Genomic DNA, 12,688 nt, shown 5'->3' on the forward strand with positions numbered 1-12,688 from the left:
TGCAAAAGTTATTAACTTACAGTGCATTAGCATACATCCTATTCACATAACATTTGGTCAGTCAGCAGTCAACATTCGTGTATAAAAGAAAGGGTGTGATTCATGATCAATCGATTTTCTGATCTTATTGGTAAATACACCAAGCAATCTAATATCTCACCTCACCTTACTGAACCAATTGGTTACATTTATAAGAGAAGACCCATGTACAAAAACAAATTAAATTAGTTCCAGCAAGAATACTTTGAAATTGCATAGAACAGAGAATTACCAAATATTACAATATTTTAATAATTGATTCTATGTGGGAATAAATTACTGAAGATTCTAAATATAATGAATTAACTATATTCGGATCCTTGTGAATGATGTTTCAGTTATGTTGGTACATCACAGATTTTATTTTTATTTTTGATCGAATTGCAAAGAAAGTGAGTGTGAATAAAAAATCTAGTAATCAAAAACCACAGGAATATCAAATAGTCAAACTTGTATATATTAAATTACACATCGTTACTGCTTTACTGATCTGGATAATCAGTATCTTACCAGTATTTTGTAATAAAGAAATCTAAAGTAAACATGGTAAACTTAGTACTGTATCAAAAAAGTAAGATATAGTATTTCATTGCGTTGACGGTATAACACATTACAGTAAGTAGCTCTAATCACTATGATTTAATACGTAAAATAAATAACAGATTTTAAAGAATTTATAATTTGACAAAACTGACAACTAGTTTCTGACATTACAACTTTCGCAACACAAATACTGAACTAGATAACGTTGACACAAGTACTATTTAGTAACAGTGTTTAATTTAAGTGGCCAAATAAAGATATTCATTTTCATTATTTTAAAAAAAAATGAATATATTATGTTATAATCTAGTGGTAATTGAAACATTACTGTCAATTGATCTCTTGGTCAAAGGGCAATAAGAAACGAAATCAAATGAAATGAGAAATAGAGGAAGGAACCGTTAAACACTAAATAAAATATAAATGGAAGTTCGAAAAACTTTGACAGAGTCAAATAAAATAGTAAACCGTATGTGTGATGTCCATCATGATACTGATGACAGGTTCATATCAAATCGTACTATATAAAACATCGTCATTAAAAATACGTGGCCGTATGTACACTCACACGTTACCGATGAGGTAAATAATCTATGCACGATGAAAACATTTTCTATCTACCTCAGGTGTTTATAAACTGAATCACGATCAATGTAATATATTGAAAGGAGATTCTACACAAACGCAGTGCATACATACCTCGGCTGTCTCCTTTCGATGTGAATTAGGGATTGCAGACATTTACATATCCAAATAATCGTTGTCAAATCTCAATGCGGTATCCTAACTTTATTAATTACATTCAAATATATATGAAATGAATAATATAAAAGGGAAAAATAAATTTACTTGATTTTGAACAATCCATAACTGTAATTGTTACATTTTTATAAAAGAAATCATTTTTGCATATATACAATCCACTATCCCTATGGGACAAGTTTTCTAATTTTAATATAATGCTATTGTCAAACAGCATATAGCGCTTCTCATTGTTTGTGAAAGAGTCGGATACTTTTGAGTCCTAAATTTACAAGAATACAGAAAAAGAAGAAATACCTAGAATCAAGCAAAAAATCTGGGGTTTGTTTTAACAGTGCTAGCTTTCAAGAGATGAATACTTTTCACATAATAACCGAATGAACTACGAGCTACTAAATTAAAACCATTATAGAAGTGACTAATACTTCGCATTCAATTGTTCGGTATTCCATACTTAATCTTGACCTCACTGGCTTTAATGGATTGAACTTAGGCTGAACGAATGTTTAGAAATATCAACCCCACTTTTAATAACTCACCAAGTACATTCATTATTTATTGACTCTAGACAGTTAAAAATCTCTCCCTTCCTTGATTTCGTCCTCAAATAAATATGATGTTTACTTTAGACCAGTACTATCAACGATTGACTGAGTTTATATGAAATATCGACGTATAACATCTTTGAACTTGACACCAGCATCGATAGATCGAGATAGACAGCTCTGATTGTCATCATAATATATTTAACAATATTAAGAGTAGTAGTACTACTTAATTTACAAACATGAGCTTAAATATGCCCGCGCAGCATTCAACCTCTCAATTAAAATCCACTGGCTCGAAAATTTCTCGTTTAAATCCAACCATTATTGATGCCCAATAATACAAAGAAAAGTGAGAAAAAGAAATACCTGTAAATCACTAACGAAACATCCTAGTTGATAATGAATCTTTAGTAGTCGAGATCATGAGTCAATTGAAGCTAGATCACCATAGAAAACCTGGAAGCATCAACCGAGAAAAATGAGAAAATACTTCATCCTTAACCTAAACTATGTATGCTTTTTTATTGTATTTATTGTAATTAATTGCATCATGGGACCATCGAGTAAGTAACACAGTTGTTAGGAAACGGGTACTAGGTAAGGATGGCAAATCAATTGATGAAGTAGCGAAACTTCATCAGTTGAGATGGCTGGGACACCTGTTACCTATGCACAAACACCGACTGCCTCGACGTGCGATGTTCAGTGGTATACGAGTAGGTTGGAAGAAGGCTAGGGGTGTCCAGACCAAAACATGGCACAAGTTCATGAAGTCACTGACAAGTGGACTGAGCCATGTTGGTAGGTGTAGACTACCTGGTCGGGGTCCACGAGATGATAGCAACCAATGGTTAGAGACCTTGAATGACATGGCTCAAAATCGTTTGCAATGGCGCAGGTGCATCCACTCTTTGTGTTCTCCCAAATTCTAATCTTCTGAATTCTTCATGTCCTTTGTTTTCTTTCCAAATTTATTTCACTGGATTATACTCTTTAAATAACATCTCCAAACCCTAATCTTCCCGATTATTGCTTATACTCTTACTACCTCTACCACTACGGAATTTGAATCGACAACTGCATCTCTGTGTTATTGTGGTTTGGCAACTCGAACTGATGTACGTACGTACAAAGTTCTACGTTGTTACTGACTGACTGACTGAATTAATTGGATTTTATAAGTGCAACTTGTCAAAAAATTCCAAAAATAAAAAACCATGTCATATATATATATGGTGTATAGGGAAAGTACATAAACGACGGCATTGAAAACACAGATAAGCTCTTTTTTACTTTTAACGCCTAATTAACAACTGTATCTCAAATACAACATATTAATAAATACATCGAAGACACCGGTGGAACTTCAGTATGTACAAAGAATGAATTGTATTCGATGTAGATCCAATATATTGTTTCAGAAAAGACTAATGATGTGCTCGAGTAAGTGTGAGTATCTAGTTGTCAATCAGCATTTCAATAAAAATAAAAAAACGTAATTCAGTGTTTTACCGACATTTTAAGCTTACACTAACCACGCTCTATATTAATAGATATACATCAGTAGACGAAAAATTAAGATGCCTTAGTTTCACATATGCAGTCTCATAAAATAATTGAAAACTCACTGTCATTATCATGATAGCAAGTGCCAATTACATGTGATGCGAATTTCCATACTATGATCAGTAAACACTTCAGTATAGAGCTAAGTTTTATTAGCTTCAGTGAACTTTGATAACAAAATCCTACTAACGAGTGATTAGTACATCAAAGTTTGAAGAAGGAACATTTGTTTAACACAAGAGTTTCAAACATTAGTTCAATTTGAAGACGTCCAAACACTTCTATCTGTAATGCAATAACGATTTCAGGGGATTTTTCGATAACACTTGGTATGGGAAACTGCATATTTTCAAGTAACTTGGCCCATGCAAACGCCACCATTACTTCCTACAGCTCTATAAGAAATACTGTCTGTAAACCTAAAGATCCATTTACAAACCTGAATCACAGCGTTGATAGTTATTCAAACAAATCATCATACTAACTAGTTAGTAACACATGAACCTAGTTGTTGTTTCTGTAAACCAAATCGTGATAAAGCGACAATTTAGCGTTGATTTATATATTAAATCGAACTTACATTCCAATAAATTAGCTTATCTGTAATGCTACAGGCCTACTAAAAGAGGGTTGACAAAATGGGTTTAAACATGGGATTACCTTATTTTTAACATTTAGATCACTGGGTTATGAGTGTTTATACTATCTATGGCAATTAAAATCATTTCATAAGGATGAATAGCAAAATAGTTCAAGATGAAATAAAGTCTTTAAATAAAAAAATTCATTGAACTCACTTTCAGAAGCCTAGGGTGTTTGTCGTATTGGCCTAAATACCATACTTCAAGTTGACTTATTGTCCGTGGAACATGACATACCAGAATTACCTCTTTGGACACACAAGTTACATTATCTAACAAGTAGAATCGAAACTCAGTGTAATTTGTTAAAATAAGCGTTGATAAATCTAAGGAATTCTTTTCGTTTGTTACACTGAACAAATCGGAATGAACATCACCAGAACCAACTTCACTTGGTAGACGTAATTCATCAATTAATTCAAAACTTGGTGCTTCAAATTCTGTATCACTATAGTAGCAGTTTTGACAAACAATATTTACAAAACAAGTGTAATTATGTACAAACGGTAGGTTTGGATAAAGTCAGATATATAAATTAAGCCTAAGTCTCAACAGTGAATATGGGAAAATAAGTTGTGCTTCCTTTGTTCGAGGTATTCACCATATTCATTTACTCTCAGATATCGAAAGTGAAATAAACATGTTACAAGCACTATTTTAAGAAAATCATGTATCATTCCTTAAATCAAATTCTAATTGGGAATATACTGTACTTAAATCATCAAAATCTTATAAAAGCAAACAGAAAACAGGACAATACACATCATGATTGATCCATGAAACCTTGTAAAAACTTTAAACTTTATATAGAGACAAGAATAACATAACTCATCACTGTACTATAGGGCTAATTTTTAGAAGAACCATCATGCGTCACAATTCAAGACCGCTTTTTATACATTAGGATTTATTGTTCAAAGTAGTATAAACAAACATTATACTAAATATATAATTATCTCTGAGCGCAAAATTCAGAAAGAGAATGAGAAAAATCAATATTTCATTACTGGAACATCTTTTCGATTCTTATTACACTCTTCAAACAGAACTATCTTTTAGAGATATCTAACACTGTCAAACGACTGAGCATAATGGGATTAGAAATAAAAGAGATTGTGTACAGCAGAGGCTTTAACGATTCACTGGTTCAAGTTTAAACTTTATGTCAGTCAGTCAGCTACAATGTAGGAGGACTAGGCACATATATGCACAGGTCCAAGTTGCCACACCTCATTAACACAACAAGGTGATTGCATATTCTAAAGATATGATACCGGAAGAAAAATTTAGTTCGTAGAAAGAGAGGTATACAGTAATTTCAATCTCACGGCTTAAGGGAAGACAAAGAGTGTATACACCTACGCCATTGTGATCGGTTATGAACCACGCCACCCAGAGTCTCCAACCATTGATTACGATAATCGCGCGGACCTCAACCAAGTAGTCTGCATCTACTAACATGCCTCAGACTAGAAGTTAGTGACTTCAAGGACTGACACCACGTTTTGGTTTGGCCACCCCGAACTTTCTTCTAACCATTCCCAGCACTAGTTAGCATTGTCCATAATGGTAATCGGTGTTCAGGCATACGTAACATGGGCCCAACTATCTCAGTCAATGTGAAGTCAGTTGGCAAAAGTCAGACGAGCTTTCTAATTGCCTGCAGAGATCTCATCAGGCACCAACATATTAGGGCTGATAAGACTTCCAACATAAGTGAAGTTTGTCGACGCGTTCGACTACTTCATCACTCCCTATGTACCAACTCGACATTCTAATATCTTCCATCCCACCTCGAAATTTTCATGCTAGGTAATTACAGTTCATAGTCTCCTCTAATCACTTTCTATTATCACACGTAGGTCTTTTATTTCTCACACCTTTATACACATCAAATGGATAATTACCTCACGCATGTTTTCCTACCATTTTTAGTTTATAACTTTCGGATGGTTACACATGTGATATTCAAAATTTCTGAACATTTAATGATGCAATCACCTATTTTACAATAGACTACTATGTCTGTTAAATCACTATAAGATGGAAAAGCTTAGGTTAATAGTACTGTCAAAAAATGTTTCTTCTTCAAGTAAACAATGGGTCAAAAAGGAATACTCAAATTTTAATCAGTTTCATCACGTTAATGAAAGCGGTTCAATCAATATACAGGACTACAGTTTTTGCGATTAATTTTCTGAGTTTTAGTTAATAGCTAGTATATTAGTATGAGGTTGCGAAAATTAACAGTTATGACATGAAATGTTAATATGAGGAAATATCGTTATTTTTCAAATCTAGTAAAACTAATCCCATCCTATCAGTATTTCTCTCCATTTCTTTAGGTACTTAGTTATTTGAGTGAATCGTTTTTGGGGGACTGATATTGCTTTGGAGACAATTTTGTTAATCATAAAATCTCGCACAAATTTTAATGGTTATCCACTAAAACTCAACAAAAAATGTATAAGAGACATTTTAAGTGTCACGTTTTAAGATTAAAAAACTCATATTCGTATAAGTATAGAAAAACTCACCTTGAATAAGGAAAAAGTATGTCGGTCAATTTTTGAAGGACTGTAAATGAGTTGATAATAGCTATGTCCGAATGATTTGATGTTCGAATAATACAATCAAAAGAATCACTTCCACTGATTGATACAATCGTAATTTCCGTTGAATAGCAGCTCCCACTTAAATTACGTTGAGTTTCTGGGATAGAACTGCAATTGAACTCAGCAAGCTAAGAAAAAGAAAAAAATTAAAATAATCTAGGTTAATTCGAATTACGTGGCAGTAAAACGTATCCAATCAAAGGTAAGATATAAAATCAGTAGTGACTGAGAATTCTGTCCAGTTGTCCCACTGTTCATTCGAAGATGAGATGAATATTCTTCATTGTCTTTAGTTTGAGAAAGACCACATCACCCAGATCTTCGTCAAAATAAGTGAAAATGAAACTAAGACACATTCTCATAAACTTTAAAAGTCACATGAGTGGACTTATCACCACTGACGTTATCAATAATGTGAAAATGCTATTTGATGATATTAAGTCACTACAGCTTATCTATTTAAAACAGTTTGTCCCTCTCATAAATCTCCATGTTATGAAATGTGTAACCCAAATACGTCACACATTTGAGATCAAGTCTATATTTATATTACATTATCGAAATTTTATTTGTAGTCTTGTTGTTAAGAAAGGGATCCTCTTTACTTAACTCAGTGTTGAATGAAATTTCTTGAGACCCGAAAGATTCCATACTTTAGAGAGACTAACCACAAAAGTTCCTAAAATCCTACAAAATAAATAAAATTTTGTCGTCAATGGACAAATACCTGTAACTTAAGAGACCCTTTTTTCATTGTTTCATTCAAGCAATGTGGTTAAGCAGGGTCTCCTAATCTCACTATCCCTCTCCAACTTTGCCATCGATGACGTTCTGAAAACAGCTCTGGTGGATGTAGGTAATGGTGGTGTGGACCTGTTGCCTAGAGAAAGACATTTAAGCCTTGAGTGTGAGGATGATATTGTCTTAATGTGCAATGAAAGCCAAGCCATTCAATCTGTGCTTAGTCCGTTAGCAATGTGTTCGTAGGTATTGCATGTGATTTGTACGTGGTTTGTAAGTGCAAAATACTTTTACAAGCCTGGTAATAGCTTACATCTGAAATCACTCTTGGTGGTGAGCAGGCAGAAGTAATTGGGAAGTTCGAAGATATGAGTAGCTGCGTAAGTGCTAATGGTGAGAGTGAACGATGAAATCAATATAATGAATATAATGAATCTTTGTGACTGCGAAAATTCGGATATATAATGCCCAAGTCAGAACAGTTTTGCTCAATGCTTGCGACTCTTTGACTCTTCACGTTGAGAAAGTTAAGCGACTCTCTGCGTTTGACCGTAATATTTGATAGATTGCTGACATCCAGTGGCAACACTACGTTAGTGATGTAAAGTTTCGGCAACATGTGTCCAGGCACAGCAAAGATAATCCTGTTGATATTACCATCTTCAAACAACGACTTCGGTGGCTTGGACGTGTATCAAGAATATCATCCAGAGATTTCCATATCGTGCATTACTTACCGTCGACGGGACTGATTAGAAAAAGGGGAGAGATGGTCAGTGTATGACATGATGTCCTGGTGTGAAAGCTGTACAGGACTGGCTTGTGTTGGTCCTCCACAACTTCCTGGTTGGGGTCCTAGAGATGGTGCAACACAGTGGCTAGAGACGTTATTAGACATGGCTCAGAATAAAAGCCAGTGGCGATGCTACTGCAACTTTCCTCATAAAAAATGAATGTAACTTCTTTAACTGAAAGAATTCTTTCAGGTTATATTTCTCAGAAATAAACTGATTCTCCTATTATTATTACCATCGTTATTAGTATTACTAGTTTGTTGTTATTGGTTTACTTTCATACACCAATTTTTACTCAGCTTTGTTGTTTCGCTATTATACTCACCTTCCTTTATCTCTTCAAAACCCCACTTTTATTGTGGCGCATATATATTATTGTTCCCCGTTGTGCCAATATTTGTGCTTAAATAAGTAACTGAACTGAGAAGACATAAAAAAGTCCCAGAAGAGCAATAATCTCGTTCTTTGCTTAGGAAGAACTGTGGATTAAAAGCAGCGGCTATAAACAGACAAGTATCTAATGACCAAAGACTACCATCATAAAAACCAACCACCAAACCTGACTAAAGTTCTTTAGTGCGCGATCACAGCACTTTTAAAATTAAGGTTTTCTCGTTCAGCGTATTTTTGTTAACGACATAGCATAACAGAAATTGTTAAGAATTAAAATAAAGAAACTCTTCCTGTGATTTTACTGGCAGGTGGCTTTCTATGTTAAATGAACCCAGAAAGTAATAGGATAACTAAAACGTCCACTGAAATAAGAACCTCTATGCGATTCAAGCCACATGAAACCTGTTAATTTTAACTATTCGATTTCAGTCTTGATACGGCTAAAGCGTACGCATAGAACTTAAAATTCTGGAGTTCAGTCATAGGGGAAATAAAAGTTATTCTATTGTATCTACAACTGTTTGAAGCTTCTACGTGATAAATAGTCTTTACTGGTTCTTTAGTTGACATAAGTTATACAGCCGAACCAATGAGTAACGAGAAGTTAGGGGGCAAATATCAAAACAGAGTTAGGAATTAGAGTTAGGAGTTGAGACCAGTTGTTGCAGCTATAGTTTCAACTCATAAACTGACACTAACTAGAATGTAAGAACTCCAAAATTATATCTTAATTCGAATTCATTATATTATAATCCATTCACTAATCTTTGCCGTTACGTGGTTGACGAAAAACGGCTAACACCACGAATCCATTCACTGCATACTTTAGGTTTGCAATAATTATTTAAGTTAGCTAGGGTGAAGTAAGGCAATGAAAACACATTTTTGTGACTGGAAAGTTCTTCAAGATAAGTTTCATTCAGTCATGTCTGTGTAAAATCACTGAGTGATTTGGCCAATGGTAAGTTGTAAAATCCTCAAACCACCGCTTAAAGCTCCGCAAAACTCGCTCGAAGAGCGGAAACTTAGACTAGCAAATTATTAACAATATCGTGTGTGTTACATAACGGAATGTCATTTCAAAAGCACATAAATAAAAATAACCCAGGGACGAACTTAATGCTTACACAATACTCAATGAAGACAGACAAAATTGACAAAAAACAAATGTTATATACGCTGAACATCATAAATACTTGGTATGGAAAAAACGTTAACAATTACCTTCTTCGAATGGATTACAATTAAGTTGTCATGGCCGGATGGCATGATCCACTGAACCAGGGGAATGACAGAGTTGTTTCTTACGTAGAAATAACAAGCGAGTTTTAATGGCTTCATAACAAATTCATAAAACTCTGGAATCGCTTTCATTTTTTGGTGCCAGTAGGGTCTTTCTAATCAAGTCAACAGTAAACAGAAGCAAAAAACAATACCTTGCTCTTCAGCCTCAACATCAGGGATAGAATCTTCGTGAATTGCTTTATAATACAAATCAGGATCTGAAAAATGCATACATCTACTCTCTATTTACCATCCGCTTTCAGACACACTGAACTGCATTCTTTGGATACATTACTGAGATCGAAACATTTATATACGCCACTGTCTTCCAACCTGAAGTCAAATATTTGAAGAATATTTTTTGAATGCAAAAACTTCCCAGGTCTTGAAAATAAGATTTGTAAACTTATACTTACTTCTTGATAATCTGAGAAGAGTTGAACGTCCAGGAAATATTTGGACTGTCACATGTACAGTGTAAAATCCGAATTTCGTACATTGGTTGCGATTTACATTCAAGACCAAATGCATAGCTGAGGCCCATCATCAGGAAACAGTGAACCACCAAACTACCGATAAATGACATTCGCATAAACATATGAGCGAACAGAATACGTTACTACGCAATTCAACGAAGACATCAAGGACGTTCTGGGCACGAAAACACAATAAGGAAATGAAAAGTTAAACAGCATCCACTAATGCGCAACGTGTATTGATGATAGATAATCATAAACTAAACAGGTTCCTCTGTTTTCATTTGTTAACTGACAAGCCAAAATTTAAATTTCTGAAACTTCTTTGCGATGGATAAGTTACATAATTGTCTTATTAGTACTCATGTCATCGAGCTATCATGTGGTTGCAAGTCTCATACAAATTCAGTACAGTCAGTCTAGCCACTCAGATTTAGCTGTCTTGTTGTATTCGACAGCCGTTTTTTCGAAAGTTTGGGAAGAGCTGAGTGGTTTTGTCCAATAATTATCAGGCTGATGTGATTGTGGCAAGCCCATTTGACTACTGTATCATTCATCTAGTCATTGTAACTCAGACTCAATTCACTATGTTAATTTCGGTGTGTATGATCGAATGTATGTCTGTACATTAACTCTTAAGCTATCTTCCTATAGGTTTCAATGTTCAGATAATCGATAATCTATCCACACCCGATTAACTCTCAAATATATATGGATTTTTAACAGACTCACACTCTCTCTGTTTCATCGTGTGCTTGCTCATCGTACGCTTGTGGATTATTATTATTCGTTAACAATAAACTATCTCTATGACTGGTGTTCAGGCTTTTTAATAATCTCGAGTAAATTCGCAATTCTACTAGGAGATTAAGCCTACCTAAAATACTCAGTTACGGGATATTATTATTTGGAGTCAGATATTGAGGACATCATCCTCAACATTTTGGTGAGCCGCTTTTAGAACACACACCATTCCTCTACGAATTCTGCTGCATACTCTCCAAGCGTATCTTAAAGAACTTCACATTGGAATTACTATTACAATTATTAACAATTCATTAACGGTCATAATAAATCCATCCATAACATTGTTCCTTTGGAATTATTGCTGTATATTCGCATATTTAAACCAAAAGTGACAGTTTTTCTTTTCGGTGAGTCTTATATATACTTCTTGTTGTTATTTTTGATTTCTCTTCATATTGTATATTACAATCCTCGGCTTATTATTACTATTGCTTCTTCGTATCATGGCACTTGATAATTCGCTAAGCCTTTCATCTTAATCTATTTCCGTGGGTGCCATCTCTGTACCTTTACCTATTTTTAATCCACGAAAGGCTGAACTCTGGTTTGCTCGTTTAGAAAGCTTTTTTGTAGCAAACAAAATCGCAAACCAGAGTACGAAATTTAGTTACGCCCTTGTACCTTTCAGTATGAGACGAAATATTTTTGAGAAATTACACAATATATCTCATCCAGGTATAAAAGCCACTGTAAAGCTTGTCACAGATAGATTTGTATGGCCAAAAATAATCACAGACGTACGAAAATGGTCATGGGGATGCGTCCAATGCCAAAAGTCAAAAGTACATAGGCACATCATATCTCCTACCGGAATTTTTCCCGCCGCTAGCGCTAGGTTCGACCATATTCATATCGACATTTTTGGACCGTTACCAATTTCTAATGGTTACACGCATATACTAACATGTATAGATAGATTTACGAGATGGCCCATAGCTGTTCCGTTAAAAGACACGTCAGCATCAACAGTAGCGAAGAAGCTGGTGAAACACTGGATTACAAACTTCGGTGTCCCTACAACAATTACGACCGACCGTGGAACGCAATTCGAAAGCAAACTATTTCAGCAACTTGCAGATACTTTCGGTATAAAGAGAATTAGAACCACTGCTTATCATCCGTCTGCTAATGGAATGATAGAAAGATTCCATAGACAGTTAAAAGCCTCTTTGACGGCCGCACGAGGAGATTACAAATGGGATATCAAGCTTCCTTTGATACTATTAGGCATTCGCTCAACCATCAAACAAGACCTCGGTTGTTGTGCTGCTGAGTTGGTTTATGGAACAACATTACGTTTGCCTGGTGAATTTTTTGACCGTGCAACAGATATTCCAGCAGATATAACCAACTACGTACAACAATTAAAACAGCAGATGGAATCCATTAGGTCCGTTAAACCACGAACCCAAAAGGTGAAATCATTCGTACCCAACGAACTAGACAAATGCTCACATGTATTCGTCAGAAATGATAGAG

General features: G+C 34.8%; 1 protein-coding gene across 1 annotated transcript in view; it reads right to left on the bottom strand.

The window, feature by feature from the left end:
- Positions 1-10,568, bottom strand: part of MS3_00007112 (uncharacterized protein) — a gene marked incomplete at its 3' end in the record, with an annotated part of 45,449 nt that extends 34,881 nt beyond the window's left edge. The window contains exons 1-7 of the mRNA XM_012942819.3: positions 10,343-10,568; positions 10,177-10,310; positions 10,079-10,144; positions 9,867-10,039; positions 6,637-6,842; positions 4,256-4,547; positions 1,432-1,606 (exon numbers count right to left, since the gene is read on the bottom strand). Coding sequence (XP_012798273.2) covers positions 1,432-1,606; positions 4,256-4,547; positions 6,637-6,842; positions 9,867-10,039; positions 10,079-10,144; positions 10,177-10,310; positions 10,343-10,524 — 1,228 coding nt within the window. The 5' untranslated portion in view covers positions 10,525-10,568. The remainder of the gene's footprint in view (positions 1-1,431; positions 1,607-4,255; positions 4,548-6,636; positions 6,843-9,866; positions 10,040-10,078; positions 10,145-10,176; positions 10,311-10,342) is intronic.
- Positions 10,569-12,688: the final 2,120 nt, after the last annotated feature.

Source organism: Schistosoma haematobium, chromosome 1 (genome assembly GCF_000699445.3).
Source record: "Schistosoma haematobium chromosome 1, whole genome shotgun sequence".
Classification (NCBI taxonomy): domain Eukaryota; kingdom Metazoa; phylum Platyhelminthes; class Trematoda; order Strigeidida; family Schistosomatidae; genus Schistosoma; species Schistosoma haematobium.